This window comes from Bombus huntii, chromosome 3 (genome assembly GCF_024542735.1).
Source record: "Bombus huntii isolate Logan2020A chromosome 3, iyBomHunt1.1, whole genome shotgun sequence".
Lineage (NCBI taxonomy): Eukaryota > Metazoa > Arthropoda > Insecta > Hymenoptera > Apidae > Bombus > Bombus huntii.
In genome coordinates, this window is record NC_066240.1 from 3,156,529 (window position 1) to 3,183,153 (window position 26,625).

Here is a 26,625-nt window from a genome sequence, read left to right on the forward strand (position 1 = left end):
ATTTCCGAGTATCGGTTTAACGAGTACGTCGAACGTACCTTTCGGCGAGTTCCAGCGAACCTCGTTCGTATCTCGAAAGTATTCGATCCGGCCTTTTTACGCGCACGAAACTTTGCCAAGTTTTGAACGAACATAACGAAGGAACACGCTTTTTTTACAAAAACCATATTTCGTACGAACGAACAAAAATACGCTTTATCGGCTCGATCTTGAAACGTCATTGTACGCTTTGGTATATAGGATTTTCCCTCGGAAAATCATAAACGTCAGATCGACAAAGTTGCTCGTCCACTTTCAGAAATTTATTTATTTAAATTTAGAAACGAGCAAAGCTCTTTTCGAACAACCTTATACGTACGTACAATACATTCGCACGTTCAACAGCACAAATAGATAGCGATCGCTAGGGAGTATACGTACGTACAAGTAAGTTACGCAATGTTAATATTTACACGTCTGTAGCCATTCGACGTAAACTTCAATCTCACTCGTCGGACGTGGAGCATCGAGGCAGGGTGACACTCCATTTCAGTCGACCATCGGGTAAGATGAAGCGCCCGCGTCGGTCAGGTAAAAGTCGCGGATATATTTGGTTGACAACTAAGTGATTGCGGATTTTGTCAATATCGAATCGTTTAGTTGTCAACCCAATAATACTACCAAGTGAAGGATACGTGGAACGTTCGAGAGAATCTCTCGAACCAGGGACGCGCGTAAACTCGCATCGACGTGCATTCGCAAAGGCAAAGACAAATATTGAAAGACGCGTCATGGAACAAAGCGACAGGGGCTGCGCGTTTCGCGCTTTGTCATCCCTTTGCCCTTGCTAACGAGACTAATCAATTTTCCAACTTCACGCAAGGAGCATCTGACGACCGTTTTCCGAGAACAGCGCTGCGTTACATCATCGGTCGTACGTGGAACGGTTCACGCGAGCCCGCGACTCTCGGAAAAATTCCTGGAAGAAGCGCGATGCCGATCTTGCAACGAACACGGCGAGATGCTCTCATTCGCCCTGGTGACACGGTGCAGCACGTGTAATTCACACTGACCATACCGTATGTCGAGGTTTTTATATATCTCGGAACAGAGAGAGCAAACACGTGGATGTTGAAACTGGACGTTGGGTTGGAAACTAAGTGATTGCGGATTTTGTCATTAGATGGTATGTACAAAATCCGCAATCACTTAGTTGCCGACTCAATGTTATAGGATTTCTTTATTAGAAATGTTAGAAATTAGGATTTCCAATGCTTTCTATCCTATATGATAATTTATTGATAGATATATTACAGCGGATTAAACAGAAAACGATGATTATTTAACGTGAACTTAATGCAGTAGTGTGATATGACAACTCTCGACTTTTGACTTTCCGGTGGCTAACTGAACTTCAACTTGCTATAACCCTTTATTAGAAATGTTAGAAATTAGGATTTCCAATGGTTTCTATCCTATATGATAATTTATTGATAGATGGATATATTACAGTGGATTAAACAGAAAACGATGATTATTTGACGCGAACTTAATGCATTAGTGTGATATGACAATTCTCGATTTTTGATTCTCCGGTGGCTAACTGAACTTCAACTTGCTATGCCGAAATATATCGATGGCCGTTAGACATATCGAAGTTTTTCCACCCTTTCGGTTTATCGGCATTTGCGTTTTACCGTCGACATTGTCTGTATACCGGCGATCTTTCCACGGTACTATAATAGAGACCGAAGAAGCCGCTGTAAAGAGAATCGTTGTGTCAAAAGCTAAACACTAGAGGAGATGTAGAGTTTTCCTAGAAGTGAGAATCGCTTCAACACTGCCCACTAGCGTTATATTGGGTTGGCAACTAAGTGACTGCGGATTTTGTCATTAGGTGGTATGGACAAAGTCGGCAATCACTTAGTTGCCGACTCAATATTATAGTATTTCTTTATTAGAAATGTTAGAAATTAGGATTTCCAATGGTTTCTACTCTATATGATAATTTATTGATAGATGGATATATTACAGTGAATTAAACAGAAAACGATGATTACTTGACGCGAACTTAATGCAGTAGTGTGATATGACAACTCTCGACTTTTGACTCTCCTGTGGCTAACTGAACTTCAACTTGCTCTATAACCCAATATATTAGACATCCTCATAGTTTAGATTATTTAGTAAACGATTGGAATAAAAATTTACATTTCTGCGTAAACGTGGCGTAGTTAACGAAACTTGTGATGCCTATTTGCGCTACCTGTCCACTCATCTTTGTTCCCGGCTGTATATCGAACGTATAATCAGCGGTAATCGGTGCCGGACGCGATTCCGAGAAGCGCGAGCGATCGCGTCATCGGTTATCACGAAGAGAGAAGAGCTGTGCTTGGTCGGCAAGCCGGCTCGCGAGAACATTCTATCCGGGCGTTCGCGCGAATGCACGCTTCGTTGTATCGTTAGCGCGTCGAACTCGCGACGTACGTCGTCGTCGCCTTCTCCGTCTTCTCCGATTCTACGGACCGTACGATCAACGTGTAAACAACGCTGTTATTTCCCGTGTTGCCGCCCATTCCTGCGAACAATTTCCACGAACGATTCGTGCCACGAAACTCGATCTCTCGAGCAGCTGTAAAAATGGATATTAGCAGCCGAGCGCGATTACGTTAATCGTTGCTCGTCCGAGAGAAACGAATTTCTCGATATTTCTTCGACGTTGCAAACCGACAACGCCGGCTTCCGAGTTCGAGTATCGAATCAGCCGAGTCGACGATTCGTGAAAAAAAAAAAGAGGGAGAGAGAAAATGTGGACAGAGTAAGAGAACGGATCGACGAACATCGTTTATTACGAACGAAAACGAATACCGGTCGATTTGGTTTTTTTCACGTTCTCTCCGCTCTATTTTCCATGGAAACGATTTACTCGGAGTGTCGTCGATTAATGTTCCGACTCGCTATTGATCTCGCGGGGAACGAACTTCGCGGAATCGACGCGGCATGGTAATTTCAGTCGGCTGACCTGCCGTCTCGGCGTAAAACGGCGCTTATTAAAATCGTCGGACGCGAGTACCTGATATCGAGCAGACCGCGTTGTCCCGTCATCGTTTCGTTCGCCACTTCTCTTCGCGAGTCGTAGGCGAACCGTATCGCGCTCGTTTCTCACAAAAAAGACGAATATAGCGGGTAGTAAATTCAGGGCCTATATATTTTCAGCGACGCGACACGACGCAACCAATGTAGCCCATAAAGCAACTCCCATCGGATCGTCGATCGCACATTTCTGGGTTGGTCGACCGGTCGCGCTCGTCTCGTTCCACGCGCAATCGCTGTCGATCGCTGTCGATCGCTATCGCGGTAAATACACGGTCATCTCGAACGTCCAACCGACATCGCGTCCCGCGTATTTACAAGCTCCGTACGCATTTTTCGGCTCTAATTGTAACCGCTTTCCCCGGAACCATAGCAGTCGAGTATTTTCCCGCGTTCGGACGAGCGTCGGCATCGACGTAGTTGCAACGCACGAGCAGCGCGCGCTCGCCACACGATTTAGAGAAATGATCGCCGCGACGATCGTCGCTCCGTTTAACGTTTTGCGTTTGTTGAAATTGATTGCCAGCGCCGGTGATTCCGGCATTGCCTCGCTAGGCAGCCTTTCCTTAATCGACTACCGCTGGGAATTAATTACACGCCAACCCCTTTCCCTGGCGTTGCTGCGCTCGATGGCGGGGTATCGCGTTCCCGGGAAAATTAATCGCCGCGAATTAATGGGCTACGACTATTCGATTTCAAAGTGGCGTCTGCTACCGAGGGGATGCGAATTGTTTGCTAATCCTTTCGACACGCAACGCGACGTGACGCGGCCGACGACACGAGTGAGATAGAAATTGTGATTTGCTTGCTTTAACATTGTAGCCGCGGGCGACGCGAGCCGAAATCGGGTCTGCATATTCCGTTCATTTCCGCGTGCCACGCTATTATCGCATTGCCGTTTTTGTATCGCGTTAAAAGACGCTTCTTACGCTAAACTTATACATGATATAAATTCGCTGTATGATTTTCTACAGAAAAATATGAAAATTGCCCGCGGCTGCGGATTTAACGTTGGCTAAGCGTCGCGCGACTATTTTTCCCAGCTTTTTTTCAGACTTTCGCGACAAAAAAGCACGAAGGTCGTCGCGGAAGCGTACGTGCCGTGACTGCATCTCGTGTCGCGGTCACTTCTCGGAAAACGCGCGATCGTCCTAGAAACCTTTTTTCCCGCCAACGACGACGATCGACTCTGTTGATAATCGGTCGGCTAAGGCCACGGGAAAAATGAGAAAAAGCGGGGGAAAAAGTGACAAAATCGCGTTCGTTCTCCACTCTCTAGCTTCGTACGGTCCCGCTATCTCGCGTTACTTACGTAGGCAGTCGACTCCGCTGTAACGACGATTATCGTCGCGAAACTCTGCCGCCATGCGAAGAAAAACAAAGAATTCTGGGAAAAGCGTCTCTCGACTCGGCGAAACGAACCTTAATAGCATCCACTTGGTTAGCGAGCGTGCTACGCGATCATTGCTGTCTTCGTTGCGGAATTTCGACGATTTTCTAAAGTTACCGAGAAAATTGCGAAAAACGTTGTATGTCGTGTGTCGGATTGCAGAGTACAAGAACGGGTCGTCCGTGTATGTATTTTTCTCCGTATTTTTTCCACGTACTTTCGTGTATTCCCTCATATACGTGGACCACGACTCGGGGAAATGCAACCTAGCAAGTTGTACGAAAGATATTGAAATGGCGAGTCGGACAGTCGTCTCAAGAACCTCGAAATTTAGTCTCTTGTGCAGATTCTCGGTAGATGCGTATATATCGTAGAAAAAAGCGAGGAAGAGGAACGATAACCGCCATGGGCGAGCTCCTCTCTGCCTTTCGCGAGGTTTCTCCAAAACGCCAAAAAAATCTAGCGACGACATGCTGACTCGGTATATGCGTTGAGTTGGTCGCAGGTGAGGCACAGGTTAGACTCGACCAAAGATCGAACGCGTAAAACTTTGGCTCGTACGCGATCGTGAGAAAAAATAAAAGGGACGAAGCGCGGAGGATCGATCGAACTCGGAGCGTGTCGGTGGCGATGAACTTTCCGAGAAGAGATGGTGGACGCGACGCGACGCGACGCGAGTAACACGGTCGTGAAACACGCAGCGGGCAAAAATGCTTGGTGGAAATGTCGTACGTGTACACCGGTAGAAGCGGCTCGCTTTTTTCCCTAATCGGTTCCGCGAACAGAAAAGTGGAAGATTACTCGGCTCGAAATCGATTCGAGTCCCTACGTAATCGCCGTATCCTGTCCGTCGTTCCGCGACCGCTCTGCAATTTGCGAGGGAGAGAGAACCTCTTTCGTGGCGCACCATGAAAAATGACTGTCGCGTATTTCCACCGTGACAAGCAACTGTGTGTTCCTTGCCGCACGACCCACACGTCCGGCCGTCGAAACGCGGTGCGGCCAAGTATCCCGTCGAATTTCGATCGGTATCGTCGATCGCCGCTGGTGATTGCCTCGAGTACGCCGCGAGCGGATTTCAACATTCGACCGATGCCTTCGTCGGTATTTCGAAAAGAAGAAGCAGTATTTTCAAGTAGATTCGAATTGAAACGCGACAGATTCGGGCCCTGTACGAGTACTTTAAATCACTGTTCCTGGTTATCATTGAAATCCGTTATCGTAATTTGCTGTAGAATGTTTTAAATTAAATATTATTTGAAAATAGTTGTAAGTGCGAGTTTTTTTTTATTTGTTTATTTAGCCCAAGATACAGTTTTAGATACATATTCGCAATAAACGGTGAATTTTTGCAATGATATGTTAGGCAAAGGTATCGATACGCGGCGGTACGACGTAGCCATGCTGTATTATGTGTCGGCGCTTTACATCTTTCGTGTATAATACAATTTTTGGGTTTAAGCCGCTGGGGAGCGGAGCTTTTTTATGAATTTTTTTTTATTTTTTTCTGTCCTGCAAACTTGGTCGCAAAACAGAACGCTTCGATAGTCTGCTTTTTGGGTGCTGTGTAACTTTGGGGAGGGGTTGTAAGTGCGAGTAATAAGATAAAATTGATATACGACGCTCGTGAGTCGATTAGTAGTCGATAAGGTTTTAATATCGAATGTAAATAAATTTTTCGGGCTTGCAAATACACCGGTCGCGATCTTGATTTACGCGGCCAGTCGCGTCGGTGCTATACGAGATAAGGATAAAAGCACATTACGTTGTGTCGATCGTCAATGTGTGTACATAATTTCGTTTTATACGGACAGACTTTATTTACGCGATTTTCATTCACGTGAAACGAGTTCACGTGCAACGGATACTCCGCGTAAATCGAGGGACCAGTGTACTCATTTTGAGGTCCTGAAATAGCTTGCGAAGGTCGAACAGTTCGCAAATACGTATGCGCAATGAACTAACCATTATATGAACAATATTCGAGTCTGACGAAAAGAATCTTTGGTACTGAATTTGAATCGGATTTATAAATACATCTACATATAGAACTTAGTCCCATCGCGAATCACCGTGCAGAGAAGAATTAATAGGAAGAGAGACAACGAGATTTCTGTTTCGAGTAAAAATATTGAGATAAACTGCCGAGGTTGATATCTCGTCGAATCGAGTTAAACGGCGAAATCTCAGTGACCCGATAGAAATGGAGAAACGCGCGAGAAGCCATCGGCTTCTTCTTCAAACAAACACACCGTGAAATGTTTTCGTTGGAGCTTGAGCCGAATAACATCGGGACGGTAGACTACCCGCGTTTGATTATTATAGCGCGGGAGAGAAAAACGGGCTCTGGGGGGAGACTGTCCAGATTGTTTCATCGAGCATGATCGAAACTGGTAATTGAAAAAGAAGCGTAAAAAGCTTCGGAATAAATAGAATCTGCCAGATTTCAATGGATCGTCTTTCTGAAACTCGCCGCGCGAAACTCGATTAAAGTTGGCGGGAACAGCTCGTTTATCGACTCTTTCTTATTCCCGTTTCCGTTCTCGTTTTCGTTCTCGTTCTCGTTCTCGTTCTCGTTCTCGTTCTCGTTCTCGTTCTCGTTCTCGTTCTCGTTCTCGTTCTCGTTCTCGTTCTCGTTCTCGTTCTCGTTCTCGTTCTCGTTCCCGTTCCAGTTCCAGTTCCAGTTCCGTTCTCGTTCTCGTTCTCGTTCTCGTTCTCGTTCCCGTTCCAGTTCCAGTTCCGTTCTCGTTCTCGTTCTCGTTCTCGTTCTCGTTCTCGTTCTCGTTCCCGTTCCCGTTCCCGTTCCCGTTCCAGTTCCAGTTCCAGTTCCAGTTCCAGTTCCCGTTTCCGTTCCCGTTCCCGTTCCCGTTCCCGTTCCCTGTTCCGCGCGATCGTTATTTGCCGTTTAAAACGAGGGCGGAAGCGCAGGTTTCCACGTAGTTACCGCAAAGTAGTCGAGAAAGGACGATCACCGGCCATGTCGCCGGAAGCGGGACGTACGCCGAAATTATTCCACGAAATAAGGAGCACCGCTGTAATTTGCCGCCTCGTTGCAAGGGCTTTATTGAATTTTTCTAACCGGCTCGCGCGACTCGTTGTTCGCTTCATCAACTTCATCGAGACGCGCTAATGTCGTTCATTCGGCAAGTTTTGTAATATCTCATCCATAAGTCAGCGGGCAATTGTTTATTTTCGGACAAAACGACTTGACTGAATCTTATTGTTTATCCGTAAGGTATTTAATCCTGCAACTATTGTAATATACGCGCAAGTCTATGCTATGAAATTTCATATCTCTATTATGACATAAAGTTAGCAATTTACGTCATGCGCTCAAATTGCATAATGTCAAAAGTATGTACATTCTGTAACAGCAATGCTGCATAAAATATCTGACAATTTATGGACGAAAGATTATTACTAGAAATCTCACTGGAAGAGTGTATTATTAGAATGTGATATTATTAGAAATTGCACGGCCGGGATTAGATTTGGTCTAAAATTGGCGCACTCGAAGAGTTGATGATAATTGTACAACCGAAAGCGACGTATTGATCGACCGAATATTCGACGATCAATTTGACAAAAGCAAAGAGATATGCACATAGCCCGTGATGAGACGCGTGCTGTGAAGACGTCGCGTCGAAGGAACGTCGCTGAGAGAACAACGCGTTTCTCGTTGTTCGTAATTTGCCACGCGTAATATGCGAGTGTCTTTGCCGAACGCAAATAACGGGTTCTCGGAGGAAAGGTAGAGAAGAGTCAAGAACAAACAAACTTGGGGTTCTCGAGGAACGAACAGTGGGCTGGTTTTCTCGCTTTTCCGCGAACACGCGAGATAGGAAGACGAGTACGCGCCTATCGTCGCATCGCCGAAACCTCTGTAACGGACGTTCGCGTAAAAAAAGCAGACTGATTAACATGAAACTACTTTATTTACACACGCATCGCTATTAAACTTCTCTTTCCACCACCAGCAAATCGGTAGCGATGCGTATAGAAGATTGAGATTTGCCGAGCGATGTACTTCCAACTTTGCTAATCCTCGGACCTTCAAATTCTTATGACACACTTTTGTTAAATCACGCTTAGAGTATGTGTCCGTTATCTGGCCGCCAAATCAGTTAAAATTCAATAAAAAGAAAATGGTTCATTGACAGCGTGCAATATAGTTTTCTTAGGTTCGCAGCATATAAATTGGAACAGAGTATGTTTGTTGCTGATCGTACTTACAGCACAAGTATGTAGTATCGGGGAAAAGGGTCTAAGAAACATCGAGTTAACCATCGACAATATCGCCAGAGCCGAGGCGCTGTCGGGTCTATTAATGTGTCCTCGGTCTTTTCCAGTGCCTAGTTTCGTTAGAAAAGACCTACCTGACCCTGGCTGCGAGCGTCTGCGGAACACGTGTGCGGTGGGCCTGGCAAAGAACAGAAGAGATGCTACAACGGCCAGAAAGTTAGTTGAGAAGCGCAGTGTGAGTCGAGAGGTCACAGAGTGTGAATCGACTTACGACGATATTGTAGTCGGTCCTCTTGTTATTGAGTATCGCTTATTAAACTACACTAAACTCTAAATATAACATCATTACTTGTCCTTACTCTAAGAATCCATACGTTACTACGAGTATGATGTTGCTGAAATTGCGATCTCTCGAGCCAAGGAAAATCGCGGTAAATTCGTTTTTCCTTTCAAAAAGTGCTAATACCGTTATTCATTGCCCCCACTCCTATACTTGTTAAATCTCTATGCCTCCACGAGATCGTTAGTTTCGCACGAACCTTCCCTCCACTTTGCTATCTATCATCATCGGTTAATTCTAGCATCGTGAATCGTATACGGAATACCGCGAACTCGTACTACACTTGTTTCCATCTTTTTAGTACTAGCATCTGTGCCTTCAGAAATTCGGTTCGAAGAATTTTGTAACGCGCGCGACTCGTCCATCGTACGTGTGTGCTTGCGTTCTACAGATGTAAACGTTCTGCACTTACACCTACTTTACGCTAGTAAAAAGTTACCTCCGTTTATTAACACGTTGATCGCAAAAAGGGTTGCGATTGCAAATGATGCGAATAGCGACGAGAATGAATTTATTCGTTCGAAGCGTAGATACGGTGAAACCTCAACGACAGAGCTAAAATCTTTGAGTTGTAGTTTCGACTTTTCGAAAATTCAACCTGCAAAGACTTTGTACGGAACACGTTACATTTATCTTTTCAGAAAGTGTTCGTATCGTTCGTATTCACTTTGCCCAACGTACGTAAATGCAAAAGTTAAAGACGCGAGAGACGATGGCAATTATGCATTAGACTGATGAGAAACGATTAGCTTCCTTGGCCCGAGGGAGAAGAAAAAGAAAAAGAAAAAGAAAGGAGAAGCATGCGCGTCCATTGTTAGTAAAAAAGGTCGGCAGTACTTACGTAGACAAGAAGCTAGAAAAAATGTTAAGAAATCAGCAATTTTAATTCAATTGCTTCGCGAGAAAGAATATTAATATTACAAAATCGTCTATAATTATAGTTGATATGTAACTAATTATCACGAATAAATATTCCTGTTCATATTACAACATGTTGCCAACATTTTCTAAAGTATCGTATAATTTAACAACCAGATCTGTCTGACGCGGTGTTCGACATGTTAATAAAGATGATAATGTATATAAACGTTACAACACACAAAGTATAATGGAAATACATTCGAGAATAACATCGAAGCAACATCGATTCACGTGACAAATTTTGCAGCGAGATTCGTTCGTCGCCGCCTGATCGGTCACTTATCCACTAATTTATAGCTAACTATACCGATCAGCCGATCCAGTGAACACGGTTATTCGTTTACTTGCTTCTCGCGTTAGAGCAGAACACCGCGTGGGTCTCCGTAGCGGTGAGTTCGCGTTTCCAGCGAGTACGAGCGAGGCCTCGCACGATGCCCCAGAAGATCGATCGAGCGTGAATCTCGTGAAATTAACGAGAAGTGAATACGTCGAACGGACTGTGCTTGAGCCGAGCATGCATAGTTTATATTTAAGCGGAGAAAAGGTGTGAAGGGGAGGAGACAATAAGAGAAAAAATACGAAGCGATTGGTTCGCGGGGTGTATTCGAATTTTTCGCGAAGGTAATAAGGTTGTCGCGCTGATTGTTGCAGGTACAAGGACAACAGGGCTTATCCATGGCCAGGCGGGGAGAGCCATTTCATTCTGTATCCGGAGAGCGCGAACCAGACGATTTACGCGCAGAAGGTGAGAAGCTCCGACGCGGGACGGTATTCTTGTCAGGCGAGGAACGACACCACCATCCTCGAAGGAGATATCACGCTCGCCGTCCTCGGTTAGTACTTTCTCCGTGGTTTTGTCCACGTACACGTATTTTCACGGTTACGATCGAAAATGTCGCGACGCGTACACGTTTCCGCATTTTGTCGTCTTGCACGCCACGGTACTCGTCCGCGGAGAACGTTCAGCGAATGTTGTTCAAACGAGCTGAACGAACAATTTTCTACATTGTATTATACGTTATCGTACATTAATTGATAAATCGGCGCACGCGTCGTTCGCGCGAATAGACGAGTCTCGATTCCATTTGTTTCAGCTTCTGCAAAACCTGTTTATAACGTTTTCTTTCCACGATAATTGGAGAATCAAGGGTCGGTCGAAAGCGGATATGAGATAAGAGACAGAGACAGGGAAAGAAAAAGAGCTCGTAGAATCGAGAGTATCGTTCAGAGTGTATTATAGAAATCCGCAGAAGAAATTGAAATTTCGCGATGCGGAACAAGCGGAGCTGCGAAGCAAACGCACTCGATACCTCGTCTTCATCGACAGCGACTCGAGGCGTTCTCGATATCATCCACCTCGATAATTCCAATATCGTCGCGGTATTATCACGCGACAATTACACAATTTTCCGTTTATTTCGCGGAGCGATGGCCGTGCTCCGAGTTGAGCACAAGAGTCGCTGCCAGAAAGCTTGCATCGTAGCAGGTATATACACCGCGTCGGATCGATACGGTCGGTGAAAATTGGCTTCGTCCTTGGTTATTTACGTTGTTCGACCGATCGCCTTTTCGTTCTCTTTCGCGGGCCACGATTCCCGGGATGATTTACGTTCGGCGAGAGAAGGCCGGCGCAGCGCGGCGCAGACCGATTGCTCGCGCTCACAGAAAACACAAAGTCGATATCTATGCGTCACACGCTTCGCGTAGATGGTAGTTCCAAGAGCCGCAAATCGATTCTTTTTCTCGGAAATTAAACCGCGTTCGGTGTGCAAGAGGCCGGGAGAGGAAGACGCGTGGGCGAGAATTTCTCGTCGAGAAAGCATGCCGCGGCGCGCCGGTGCTCCGACAGATAACTCCGGGGCAGAAGCACGCGTCGCACGTATCTGTATGCTGTGGATTCGAGGAAGTTCGATTAGAACGAATTTCCTCGCGATCGCACGGTGGTGTGCGTTCTCTTTCGGCCAGTGCGTCATTTGATCCTTTGAATCGTAGCGACGCGACGCAATCTTTTAAACGCGGCTATTCGCATCGAGCCATCGAAACCCGCTTGGCCGATACTTTGTCCTCCAGCAGTACTGCTGAGAACGCTAAAAATACCTCACAGTTGCAAGTATGTACATATCAGCAAGTTCTATAGGACGCCTTCTCTCTCTAACGTGGCTATTTCAATGGAAATAGCAAGTGCATGTCACCTTAACACTTTGCCACGCCGGAATCACATGTTTCGCTCAGGACGTCACTGAAGTATTTTTATTATTCAAAGCATATAATGGCAAAATAATAATAAATCGATGATGTAAGACAACATTCTTCCCCGATGGACCGTTTATCTTATTGGTAGCTATCGCGTGACCACCGTGGCGCCTTGGTAACAGTTGACAGCGACATATTATAACGAGGCTTCGTTTATTTCAACAAACCATTCGCATTCGTTATTTCGTCGTAAGCAAAACGTCCAGAATATATTGTTGAAACGTGTAGAAGATATTAAGTAAATAGTATTTGCTCATTCTATATATAATAGTAAGGTGAAGAGACAAGCGTGACATTTTTATGATTTCGACGAAACATTCGGTTGAAATGATAGAGGTACAAAAAAAATAATGTTTGTGATAAACCAATGGTAGTGGTAGATTGCAACAGAGGAAAATGTGCTGTAGATTTATCAGATCAAACGATAGCATATTCTATACCACATAGAAGAATTCTCAACTGGTATATAAAATTAACTTTAGAGTTATTGTTAAATTCATCAATTTCAAACGCGATGATACTCTATAAACAAGCAACAAAAACAAAAATCAATGTATCAGATTTTAGAATGACACTCGCAACGTACCTTACATAGTGCCATTCACCAGAACCGTCAAATATACTTATTCGACAAAGATTGCGACGCGAAATGGAGAAGAAAGAAGGGCAAGCGTACCAGGCACGAAAATTTTGCAGAGAGTGCTATAAAAAAACGTTAAACAGTTAGGATCAAAAATTGCTAAGAATCGGACCAAAAAGTTGACCACCTATTAACCAGATTGTATTAATGAGCCACATTTATGTTTAATGTATTTTAACACAATGCACGGTTAGATGCAAGATTTGTTCTCATTTTTTTTTATTGATGTTCTGATAAAGATATTTAATTGTCCAAATTGTTATTTCAAAGTATCTTCTATTTGTCGGTTATTTTCAAAATGCCGTAACTGTGAATTTTCGTTCAATTTTTATAATTGTAAGCTTCAGTCACCAGTGACCACCGTGGCGTCACAGTAGAAATCATGGCCGGTCATATATGACCAACGTGGCAGTCAAAGTGTTAAGTCAAAATGGAATAATTTGCCGAGTCTGAGCAATTTGTAAGCAACTTTGAACTATCTAGCGATCGTTTCGTTACGTTTGTTCGCTACGCGGAATATATCCAGAATGGAAACGTCCGATAAAATTCTTAGTAAGTCGCGTCGCGTGTTCGTCGAAGGGAACATCGATGTTAAGCGATAGCGAAATGGAAGTGGCGTAATTAAACGACCGCGTGTCCCAATTCGTTGTCGAATTTCGTCGGGAAGAATTGCAGTTGAATTAGCCGGCGGCTGGGTATATGACGCTATAATCCTATCCACGTTTTCCGCAGAAACCCTCGTTTCATTCTGCTCGATGTCCGCGTGCCCGCTTATTCAGCGCTCTCGATCTCTTCGATTTTCATTAGAGATATCTGTCTCCGTGCGACAACCTTGTTTCCCTGCAATTTCTATCGCATCGGCTTCCGGTACAAAGTTCATTCGATGGCGGGGCATTATTCTTGGTCGCGTTGCAGTGAGCGAAACGAGCTTTTCCGGTTAAATCGTCGCTTGGACGGTAGACGTGCGACGTTCGTTCGTGGAAAATGGAAGGCCGAATCGGTGAAACGAAGCGGAATGCAGACAAGAAAGGACAGCCGCCGAACCGAGTCCTTACTCGCCCTTGCGCCATCTCCCTTTGGTTACGTTCGCGATGGTTCGGCGGTCGCGTTCCGCCAGATTACAAACCATCTTCGAGATAGAACGCGACAAACATATCGTTCGACCATGCAAATCCCCAAAACCAGTCACTCAGGAGTACCGAGGTTACCGATTGACGGCATTTTCCATTTTATTCGGACGTGTTACCTGCATAAACGTCACAGTTCTATACGATCGAGTTCGATATATTGGTGTTAGTGTTGCTCATTAGGTGTTATTGACAAAATCCGCAATCACTTAGTTGCCAACCCAACACATCTACTTGTAATCAAATCGAATACCCAAGGTTCGCTATTGCATAAGGATCGAGTACTACTCGTAAGTAAGATGCAATGGCTCGTTCATTGCACATGCCAGGTATTCCATCTTCGCAAACTATTTGCTACTCGGAAAATTCGAGTGGAAATAGCAATCGATTGGCGAGAACGAGAAATGCATTATCTTTTCGTAGAATTCTTAAAAAATAGCGGAGAGGCTGAGACCGCAGGGAGTACGGACGTTTAGCGGCGATGCGTAACGACGGTATCGTCGTGGGTTGCGCGACTCGAAAGCGGCCAAGTGGAAATTAATTTTCGAGCGAGTAACCCGTTGAAACTCGGCCCGTATAAATATGCATACGCGTTTAGCGTTGGCGGCGAGTCGACTGCACCGGCGGAGAGACACCGAGGGAGAGAATTACGAGCCAATACCTCAGAGCTAAGTGCACGGAATGGTTGTGCACCGCGTACATTAACTAAACGCGTATGATCTCGCAACAAGAGAGAGCAGGTTGCTCCGATGATGCTGCCAGTAGTGCCAGTAATGCAATTAGCCGATACAGCCTGCGCTATCTCTCCTGGCTATTTCCAAACGTCGACCGTCGTTCTACGCTCTCCCACGTCTCTCGTCTGACCTCTCCCGCCGAAAACAATCCAACCAATACGTAAAGAAGGCAAACGAGAGTTTATCCCGGGAGAGGACCGCGAGAATACGCGCGTCTAGTTACTCTCTCGGGATGTCCTGCGCTCGAGCGAGCGCGCTAAAGCGGTCGACGAAAGAACGGCCCGGGAACGTACGACGACTCTCTTTTCTCTCGGTATACACTCTCGTTGCAAATCTCCGAGGGTCTCGTCCGTATTTACAGCGACGTAGCCCACGGGCAAGCCGACGAGGAAGCGCGATACCTTATCGGGCATTCGTGTGCATCCCGGAATGCATATGCATAGCCACGAACCGCGGATTATCCTCGCACCTGTGCTGCTTTTGTACGCTAAACGCGTCCGGGAGGTCGCGCGCCACCGGAAACTTGCACTCTATTCCCTTCCGTTTAAGCTTCGTCCAGCCAGTGCGAGTAGCGGCTCGCTGGGAAAAAAACTTTTCTAAAGAATCGAGGTCAGTCGAGCGACCGAGCGGATCGATTCCGTGCTATCAAACTACGCGTCGAAGGTAGTGCACGTGTTTGCATGCGTGTCGAGTACGTGAACAAGCGCGCTGGTCAAAGGCACTAATGTTTCGAAAGGGTTTGCGCCATTGCTAATGAAATGGGAACCGATGGAAAGGGGAAAAAGCGAGTCGCGGCGTTAAGAGTACGATCTATCGGAGTAGTTTCATAGGGTTTCAACAAAGTTCGTACATAGTCGTATGTGTAGGAAGACAAGAATATTAAGCTGCTACACTTTGGTCGAGCGCGGGGAACCGAGGCGCCTGATCGACTAGTCCGGTTATGGCAAAGGCCACCGAGCGTACGTCTGACCGGCCTAGCGAGGAGCTTGATCAATTAAGCGACGTAAGGACGAAAGACTGCGGGATGACGTGGACTCGGCGCGGTCGCGCGGTCGCTCGTTCCTCGATGGTATCGCCCTACCTTTGAGACGAAAGCGCGTGGAAGAACCGGTTCCGCCGATGGTTGGGCAATCGTGGCGATGCGGAAGTCTCCTGCGGAAAATGTTGCCAGGACGCGAAGTTTTCGCCACCTTCTCTCCGTCGACGTTACCAGCCCCGTTTCCAAGAGAAAGATTCACTCGTCCGGAACTGCGGACGCTGAACTTTCGTGGAAATCTATAATCTGGAAGCGAAAGAAACGATTTTCTTCGAGATTAATGGAAATCTCGAGACGTCGTCCTCGCCGAAGTAGACGAATCGCGCGACACCGGAGAGAGGAGAAAAATGACCGCGCTACCAGAGGCCACTGTCTTCTTCTCCTCCCTCGATCGTTCCCCCGAGCGTACAAGTTGCTCGGCGATATCGATCGAGTCCGCCGACTTCCACGTCCCTCGATTTCTCCTCCAACTTATAACGAAACAAGTAACGAAGACGAAGGAGAAATGGAGTGCGAAGGAGAAGCAGAGGCAGAGGCAAAAGTTTGAATAAAACTACCCACGCGCGATTCCGAGAAGCTCTGTTAAAGCCATGAAAGGAATTGCGCGTCCTTTCTTCGTCACGGTAACCGGAATTCTCAGAACTCTTTCTTCAACCTATCGCTGTTCGTGGTCTAGCCTTGGTATCGCGAGTCACCGGCCACCGTTCTTCGTTTCTACCTACGTCCAGGGCTACATCCTGCTTCGCGAGCATCGAGTATAATAGACGGAATAAAAAAAACAAGCCAAAGGAACGCGGATCCGATTGGTTATTTCTGATAGATCTAACCATACCGCGAAACCATTACTCGCCAACTATAGACAAGGCGATGGGTCGAAAAAAGCAATCGATCGACGATTATTGATCCACTCGGAGTAACGCCGACGCAACGTTCGTCGGGATGAAATCGTCGACGCTCGATGCACGTCGATGCACGTCGGCGCACCGTGCCTGGAGCTCAGGTAACGATAGAACCGATCGACGAACGGACGTGACAATAAAATGTCGTGTTCCGAAAGATTTCCAACTCGAGACGCTCCTTCGCGCATTTCGCTGCTCATCTCCGAGAAAAATAAAAGAATGTCGAGGACGTTAAGCGATACGAGGAAACGGCAAATGCGAATGTCAAGAGGAAGAAGAGCGTGAGAAGCGGCTTTTCCCGCGCGGCTGAAGAATCTCTTCGCAGTCGATCGCGGGTTTGTCCGGCTTTTTCGGTCAACGCTTTCGCGGCCGGCGATTCTTCCGTCTTTTACGATCGGTCGCGTAAACGCGTACGACCACACACGCGTTTCGATACATCGAGGCAAAACCTCCTTTTTCTCCCACTTCGTCTTCTTTTCGTTCTTTCGCGAGAACTTTCTCCGCGAGAATAAAACGCTTTCCGGAATCCCAAAGCGACCTAGATAGTCGCGTTTTGTTACTCGGTTCCATGCAAGCGTATCCTTGATCGATAAATTTTATAGCAGCGGTATTCAGCGTGTTTGAACATGAATTTCTCACGTCCTGACGAACGGCTGGGGAGAACGAAACGATGAAATCGTCCTTAACCCTTTGAGTCGCAGGGGTCTTTGAAAAAACAGAGTGGAAAGGTCCCGAACAACGCGATAGCGTTCGTTATATTTGTTATTTTTATGAAATACGTCTATATTATTATATATGCGTACCATTAGTTTATAAATATTTCAAGTGTTGTTCGATAAAAATTACTGAGAAGATAACAATGGAGTACAAAATACCGTCAATCGTTCGTAACGTTCAAATGTGCTGGGTCTTTTCGACGTAAAATTTAAACAGCGCGATCGTTCTGCATGGGACTGAAACGGTTAAGACGATGCTGTTGGCGAACATTCGTGAAACGATTCTGAAAGCGTACAGCCGTGGAACGCGTATCCGACGATGAATCGCAGCCTATCCTGACCAACCGCAAACCTTAGATATAGATAGGCGTAGGCATATGCACGTCGTGGCACGTGAGCCACACGTGCATCGAGACACGTTCTCTCGTATCGACTGTGGCCGTGCTTCGTGTCAAGGAACAGGCTGGTATTTCTTTCCGAAGCTGTTCAAGTATGAGGCCGATGGTATTGTTGCCGGTTATCGTCGAGCGTTGTCTCGCGTACAATCGCAAACGCAACCGGGAATACACGTCGAGCTGTCATTCTTTCCTCGCTGAGATGTCGCGCAATGTGCGTTAAATTTGGACGTCGGGTCGCGTCGCTGCGAGAGAAGACGGGCCGATCGATCGGTTGTTTCCAGGCTGCGTTGCACAGATCGTGATGCAAGATCTGTAGATGACGCGCATTCGTCAGTGGATAGATCACGCGGTTTAACGCAGTTCCATCGGGCAACCTATGTACGCATAAGATGTATGTATCGCGGTACGTGACGCGTCTCAACACAAGCCCATACGCACGTGTTCGAATTTGTCCTCCCATCCAACCGTATATCCTGAATATTACGTGTGCACGTGGCCGCGTAATACGCGACGAGAGTTCTTGCGTGATCCGACGTCTCCTCGACGCGCGTCTCGACCAACGACTCGGCGGCTGCACTGCTCAAAGGCACCGGTGACTATTCGAGAAATTTCTCCTACCTACCTACGTCATGGGATGAAATAGTAGCCTGAAATATAGAATCTTAGGTTCGGAAAATTTGCGTTCGAAAGAACCAGGTCCTCGTATATTATATCGACAGATATATTTATCATCCAACAGTTCTTACTAACATTAAGATCCATGCATCTGGAAGGCGTTAGGCGTCTTGCATTTTCACCTCGATCTCGTTCCTCTCGCTTTAGACACGTTCACGTCGTCACCAAGATTATTTAACCCTTTGCACTCGAGAGGCTACTTTCCGTCACCACAACGTTCCGCGTGGCAACTCGAGAGGAGAATGAGAGGCGATAATCCCTGTTTATGCTAAATTTCGACCTCTCCGATTGACGAGAGCGCAGTATTGGTTGGTAAATAGATTCCTTAGCTCTTTATATCGTTTGTTATGCAGTGTGAGGTATTACACTTTCAAATGGAGATGAAATATTTATGCCCAAATTCTTCCGAATCTATGGTTTTGCCAACGTCTGCGACGTTAGTTCAGATTCGGCGGTCGTGGCACAAGTATTACAGTTTCGTAAATTTAGAAGCTCTAAAGAAATGGATTTGGAAATTTATTTAATTAATTCATATATTCTGTATAAAAGCAAAAATAACTTAACCACCACTTAACCACCTGCGATTTGTAAAAACTTTAGTGGACCGGATGAGAGGAGATATTCGACAACAGCGAGATCGAGCTTCCACGCCGACAGCTAATTATGATGAAATTCGGTTAAATGGGAAGCTGCGTGTAATTTTAACAGGAACAAAAAAGTATTGTAAGGTGTGTTCTTACCTAAACAAAGCAGGAGAAAGACACGAAACAACTTATTGCGATACTTGTGCCACCAAGCTTGGCAGATGTTTTATAAATTATCATAAAAAGAAATACAGAAGAAATATTAAAAAATTAAATGTTCGAAGATGTAAATATATATGGATTATTAAAATGTAATGTGTTTTAGGTTAATTTTTCTATAAAATCATTGTATGTTACCTACAAAACACTCGTCACAGACGCGCAAAGTCACCTCGAGTTGTTGCTACGCCCGACCGAAAAGGCCGTCGAGTGCAAAAGGTTACCGAGCTAAAGAGTTCACCGATATGTTCAATTTTTCTGATTCAGTGTTTCATTTTAAATGTTTATATTATACATACTTGTAACATATATGCAAGTCGTGCCTCTAACCCAATTTTCTCAGCTATGTATACTTAAAGGGTCTGTTGACGATAAATAAATAAATAAATAATAATAATACATATTAGATAATGCTATTCGGAGTAATACCGACGGCGGCTGAGGAGGCGGCGAAGACAGAGAAGGTGCGTGGAAATCCTATTCGACCCGCCGTTCTAGACACGAGTTTCTTACCGCGGAAAGACAAAGCGGAGGTATTCGCCGGAGGTGTTCCGATTAATCTTTCAATCCGCGATCGATTGCTCCTCGACGCGGACGCACCGTATATCCGGGCATCGTCGATCGTTTAAGAGCCATTTAAACGTAAAGCATGGCACGAAAAATAGACGCGAGGCGGAACGCGTTTCGCTGTTAGAAACGGCGTGACAATTTCGTAACTACCGATGTCGTAGCTTTGGCAATCGACGTATATCCTATGGAAGCGTGTGGCACTCGGATAAAATCGGCTCCTAACGCCGGAACACACGCGTCCGGTCGGTTTTGTTTTCTTCCTCCCTCCTCGCCCTCTCCCCCGAATCGAGCTTCCAATTCGACGAACGAAGAAAATCGATGGCACGTTCCTTTGTCCGGTCGCGTCCACCCACTCTCGGCATTCGTTTCGAGTAATCGGTTCCGTACTTACTCACGGCAGCGTTTATAAAGCTCGGTGCTCGACTCGTAGCCGCTATTCGTCGCGCTGGATGTCGCGTTTGCGAAAGAGGATGCTGACAACGAGCGAGATAGCCGGACCGGTTAAAGCGGTCCTCTCAACGGTCCAAACGAGCGACCCATCCCGGTACGGATGACGGTTTAACAAAGCTCTTGGCCGTCGCTTTGTCTCCGTTCCGAGAGAGAACTTCACCGTATGGTGGACCGTATGCGTGGATAATTATTTGCGGAATTCCGCGAGGAAAATGAAATTTCATAATTATTCCCGGAAATGCGGCTGGTGACGGTCTTTAGAGTTGGTGCGGCCAAGCACGGGAGATGGATCGTCATGGAAATGAAAATCGCTTTAATAACGCCATTTTCGCCTAACTATAATCCACCGTTACGAACTGTTTGCGTTTTCGCCGTGTACTTTCCGTTCCGATCTTCGTCGATGCGTCGACGCGCGCCCTCGCCATTTACCGACCGGATAAAACGTCGATCGAGCGATTCCGTTAAACGGAACAGACGCCGCAGGTGGAAACGTCGGATCACGAGGAAAGTTGCGTTAATCTCGTTGGCGCTCGAGGCACGCGCGTTCGAAAGCTTCTTCCGCTTGGAAATCGAGCATCCGTCGAGGCACCGCTACGGAGTTTCGGCTTTGAGCTGCGCAGCGAAACTCGCGTTTCCAACCGAGTTTTGGTTTACCGGGTTGGGAGTTGCGGTGGCTTGAGCGAAATTCGGGAGTAAATCGGGAAATTAAATCGTAAATTACGAAATACGTACTTCGATTACTTTCTTGGATTTTCGTGGTTTTGGCCCTCGAGAACCTGCAACGTGAAAACTTGGACGCTAGAGCGATTTCACGAGCTCGGTATATCGCCGCAGACACGCTACCGTAACGAACTCGAAAAGTTCCCGACTGCCACCGCGCAGAAGAAAACTCGGCGAACGATGCGATGCGGGGGCTCTTCGGAAACTTGCCGCGTTTAACGGACGAACAAAACGAGTCTCTCGCTTTGTCAATTTTCGAACACGACGTTTTTCCTAGCGTTCCGAAACTCAGACGAACTCTCGCGCATATGGAAGTTGCGCTGTTCGATAACGAAACGGAACGAGGCTCCCGGACGTAGACTCGAATCTCGGAAGGTAGCTAGAGGGTGCAACGTAAATGGATATTTCAGTGAGTTTAAGTAAATATCGGTCGTCAGATTCAGGGTTAAAATTCGTTTAAGGCTACGGTTACATGGCACGCGTATTTGGACGATGCGTAGTTCGTCGTCGAATCGAACGCTTTAAAATAAAAAATTTGGTTCTACCGTTCGCATATTGGACGTCCTATGTCGTTCGTATACGCAGCTCGTTTAAATCGTTCCACCTTTGTCGTTCGATTTTCATCGTTCGATTTGCGACTGAGGTGTTCTTCGATCCTTCGAACGAACGACGATTTTTTGCTAAGTGTTTCTTTAGTCCTATCTGCGTGGAACATAAAGAAAAGATGCGGGATTTATCTGGAAATGCTCTCGGATTTTTCTGGTCGATTCATCAGATCTTGAAACAAAGTAGAGATACGATATTCTCTATTTTTCTCTTTTAAAGAAAGCATTTTCTTCTCTCGTGTCAATCTATTATTTGTTGGCGCGGTTTTTAATAAAGGATTGTCCAAGAAATAGGAAGAATATGTTGAATGATCGGTATCCACGTATCTTGCAAGGATACGTGCAGATATAATATTTTTCATTTTAACAAAGTAGATTCAAGGTACGCTTGTTTCAACCCGTTGTACACCGTATTCTTAATTATGCTAATTGCTACGTTGACTGCCTGCACTTTTTTGCCACGAATAGCTCTCTTTGTTGAATTACCTTGTGTACAGATGGTGGTTTGATATCGCTTTTGTACTTTTATGTTATGTTCATATGATCGCTACGTTGTGTATATCATAATCGAACTGTGACCCGTTATAATAAATAATATTCTAATAAATTTACTTTTCCGCATATTGCACCTTTGTACCAAAGGGTTTAACCCTTATTATTTACGTCAATAATAACGTGTAATAATAATAATAATAATAATAATAATAATAATAATAATAATAATATTATTATTATTATTATTAAATGACATTATTTGATTTGTGCCCTTTGCGAGCTATTCGTGGACTTGCTGTGTCGGCCACTTTCCTTTAATGATCATTATCTGCAAGTTGTTTCAATAGGAAACGAGGCTGTAAAAGCATTATTCTTAGATCTAATTTCTCGTTTGAAGAATCCTTAAACTCTGCTAAAGTTGTACGTCTCGTTGGTGTTACCCCATGTAGGATATGCCTCTTGACGTCATTACCACCTAATGACAAAATCCGCAATCACTTAGTTGCCAACCCAATAGTAATAAGAAATGTAAATCTAGTAAAAAGAAAGAATTAGAGAAGGTGGCTTCTTACGAAACCCCAGCTACAAATATCCTCTTGCAAATGATGATCGTGATTGTGTCCCAATTACGACTACTTTCGATATAAAACCTTCGAAGCAGCGTAAAACTATTAGTGAACTTTTCCTCCTTCGCAATATTATAAATAATAAAATCGATAGCTCACGTTTGTAAGACTTGGCCAACTTTAACGTGCCCATATTTTATGTGCCAGTTTTTAAGCCGAAATTCGGTCACACTAACAAGTTTGTGACTAGCAAGTACGTGGCTCGAGTAGACTTATTCTTCGATCTCCTACTATGATGGAAGAAAATCCCATTAAACATACGAGTAGCTTAAAGTTATCATCCTAAGCAATTGTACTTACTTGTCTGTGTGTATTTTTGTTTAAACTTTGTATAGCAGCATACTTGGTATTGTTTCCTTTTTGCCGTCGATATTACTTTAAATAAATGTACGAGTAAATAAAATTAAATTAATTATTAAATCCACGTCTATCTCGTAAAATGCAGAAATGGTACGTAACCGTAATCCAAATTCCAATCCAATTTTTTACCACATACAGATGCAGATTGGCCGCGCGACACGTGTCTGCGGACAATCGTCTGTCAGCGCGGATTCGGCTTAAGACGTTGAACGAAAAACACGGTAACGGCGAAAATTCCTCGTATCCGCGAGGCAGTTGGTTTCTAAATATTTTTTTGCGATATAATCGATCGGGTTGTTTTTTCAGGGGAAAAGTCTGGCGGATATACCGGGAAACCATTGCCAACGTACAGACCGGCCTCGCAATTGGTTCCCCTGGGAGGAGCGGCGAGATTATTTTGCGAGGCATACCTGGGAAAGGTCGAGCTTCCGGACGCGAAAAATTCGGTAACCTGGTCGAAGAGCGACAGCAACGTCACGTTACCGAGTCACGGCAGGATCGCCCAGCATAGCGTGTCCAGGTGAGTCCGTTTCCGATTCGTCCCTTTGAGACCTGGCGTCCACTTATCGCGTATTCTACAGGAAGGTTTCCATCTAAACGTCTCTCGCACACCATGTCACGACCATACGACGTTGTTAATCGATTCGTGTGCGCATTCCGTGGAAACGATGCCGAACGTTAAGACGGACGCTACGAATAATCGCGACATGTACCTGGTCAACCTCGGTCAACGAAGTGGAAGCTCGTTGGACGAACAGTACGCTCCTGGCTATAAGTCAGCGGACAGTTTCTCATGCTCGGCAAAATGATTATTTGAAAATAGACACGATTTTCTGGATTAATTTTATTCTTTATCTACGAGCGAGATATTCGACCGAATTAAAACACGCATGACTTTGTACCTTAAAATAATCTATTATACAAGGCGGGCCTCGCTTTGCTGATTGTACATCTAAAAACGTTCGTACAAATATAATATGTTCTGCTTGTCTTCGTTTATGAGATGTAACGAATTTTGTAGACGCAACACCTATCGAAAATGTTGAAACGAGTTCGTTAACAAATTCGGGAAACACCAAGAACCGTCGAAAGTGTAGCCGGATACGTGACAAGCCATCTACAGACTTGCCTTGAAAATATTCTGCGAAGGTAATTAGGTAACGCAAGATCGAAACAGAAAATTCGTTAGATGTCATAAACGAAGACAGATAGAACGTACGTTTACGTGAACGTTTTTTACCGTTTTTAAGTGCGTGGTTCGCATTCGAAATGGATCTCAGTGTTCCTTTACACGGCTGTCTATATATTACGAAATAGAGTATAGCATTTACGCGAATGTGTAGAAATTACGTAATATCAAAAGTATGGTACATTCTAAGAAATATTTTGTCGAAAGTAGGCAAACTGTCGGCGACTATGGACACTAGGCGTATGTATTGGGTTGTCCGAAAAGTTTCTTTCGTTTTATAAGGAAATAATAGACGCACAATGTTTTTTGTTAGTTTATTGAATTATGCATGAACATAATAATAGAAATAGGACGAAATGGAGCACATCTAATTCAATAAAATAATATAAAACAGGAATTGTTGTTCATCTATTATCACCTTATGAAACGAAAGAAACTTTTCGGACAAGCTAATAGTTTGCGTGGACGACGCGTTGCTGCCAAATTTGGCTGGTTTCGTACGGGCCACGACGAGCGGCTTCCATCGAAATCGAAAGGTCGATCGATAAGGGTTGGAGCGCGTTCGATGGACAAGAGCGCTTGATATCAAACTGTTAATTAAGCGGCACTTGCAGGGGAGTATCGGAATTTGGCTTTGATCCGAGGCGAATATCCTGCTTGCAGGAAGCACGCTCGCCGCCTGAATCGCGTACGCTCCAGGATCGGTTAATAGAAGCGTGGCTAACGAGAGATACGTAATGAAATACCCGTGGTCATTATCGCCGGAAATACGGATTTCCCGCTTCCTCTTTACTGATTGCAAAAGGAGGGGTCAGAGGTTGCACGGAGAACTTCACCGCACTGAAGAACGGTCGATCGAATCGCATCTGGGTTACGTTTCAGGATTTAAAACGCGCATCACTCGGTCGAATAATGTTCCGTAACACGACCCAGTCATTACACGCTCGTCCATTTCATCATCCACAATAACCTTTTGAGAATAGAAATTTGCTTTTTTGCCAGTTTTATTTCTCTGTCTACGCTTTTCATAACACATTCGCTCGGGCCAGCAATAATCTCCAAAGAGTCGTTACTGCCTTGTCAAGAATTAATCTTTATTTCCACTAAATGGGGATGGTTAGTTCTCATCTTGTCTACCAGTTTTTCCTATCAATTAACAGCGGTGACTGCTGCCCTTGCTTCTTTACCGAAAATCTCAACTGACGAATCCGCTCGTCCCGTGTCCTACGCACGCCCATCTCAAGTTTTTGCTTTTCCCACACACAATAAAACGACGCAGTTCCGCGTGAACTTAACATTTATACGCACGTTCAGTCTTCGAAGGTGTTCTTTGTGAAATATACAGGGTGGTTGGTAACTGGTGGTACAAGCGGAAACGGGGTGATTCTACGCGAAAAAAGAAGTCGAAAATTTCGAATAAAAATTTTTCGTTCGAGGCTTTGTTTTCGAGAAAATCAACTCTGAATTTTCGCTCGGTACGCGTGCACTCTTTCACGTCTCGTTATAACGGATCTCACTGTAGGTAGTTGTTTCGATGGAAAAATTGAAAAAAAAAGATGTTTATTCTATATTTTTGACTTATTTTTTCGCGCAGAATCACCCCCTTTCCGATTGTACCAACAGTTACCAACCACCCTGTATAATTATATTTAAAATTTAACCCTTTGCACTCGACGGCCTTTTCAGTTGGGCGTAGCAGCAACTCGAAATGGTTTTGCGCGTCTGTGACGAGTGTTTTGTAGGCAACATACAATGATTTTATACAAAAATTAACTTAAAAACACATTGCATTTTAATAATCCATATATATTTACATCTTTGAACATATAATTTTTTAATATTTCTTCTGTATTTTTTTGCGATAATTTATAAAACATCTGTCAAGCTTGTTGGCACAAGTATCGCAATAAGTTGCTTCGTGTCTTTCTCTTGCTTTGTTTCGGTAAGAACACACCTTACAATACTTTTTTGTTCCTGTTAAAATTACACGCAGCTTTCCATTTAACCGAATTTCATCATAATTAGCAGTCGGCGTGAAAGCTCGATCTCGCGGTTGTCGAATATCTCCTCTCATCCGGTCTACTAAAGTTTTTATAAATCTCAGGTGGTTAAGTGGTGGTTACGTTCTTTTTTGCTTTTATACAGAATGTATGAATTAATTAAACAAATTTCCAAATCCATTTCTTTAGAGCTTCTAAATTTATGAAACTGTAATACTTGTGCCACGACCGCCGAATCTGAACTAACGTCGCAGACGTTGACAAAACCATAGGTTTGGAAGAATTTGGGCATAAATATTTCATTTCCATTTGAAAGTGTAGCACTTCACACTCCATAACAAACGATATAAAGAGCTAAGGAATC

At 44.8% G+C, this 26,625-nt stretch overlaps 1 protein-coding gene across 1 annotated transcript in view; it reads left to right on the forward strand.

The window, feature by feature from the left end:
* Window positions 1-26,625, forward strand: part of LOC126864293 (single Ig IL-1-related receptor-like) — a 132,792-nt gene that overhangs the window by 74,109 nt on the left and 32,058 nt on the right. Inside the window, exons 2-3 of the mRNA XM_050615525.1 lie at window positions 10,617-10,798; window positions 23,379-23,592. Of these exons, the coding sequence (XP_050471482.1) occupies window positions 10,617-10,798; window positions 23,379-23,592 (396 nt within the window). The remainder of the gene's footprint in view (window positions 1-10,616; window positions 10,799-23,378; window positions 23,593-26,625) is intronic.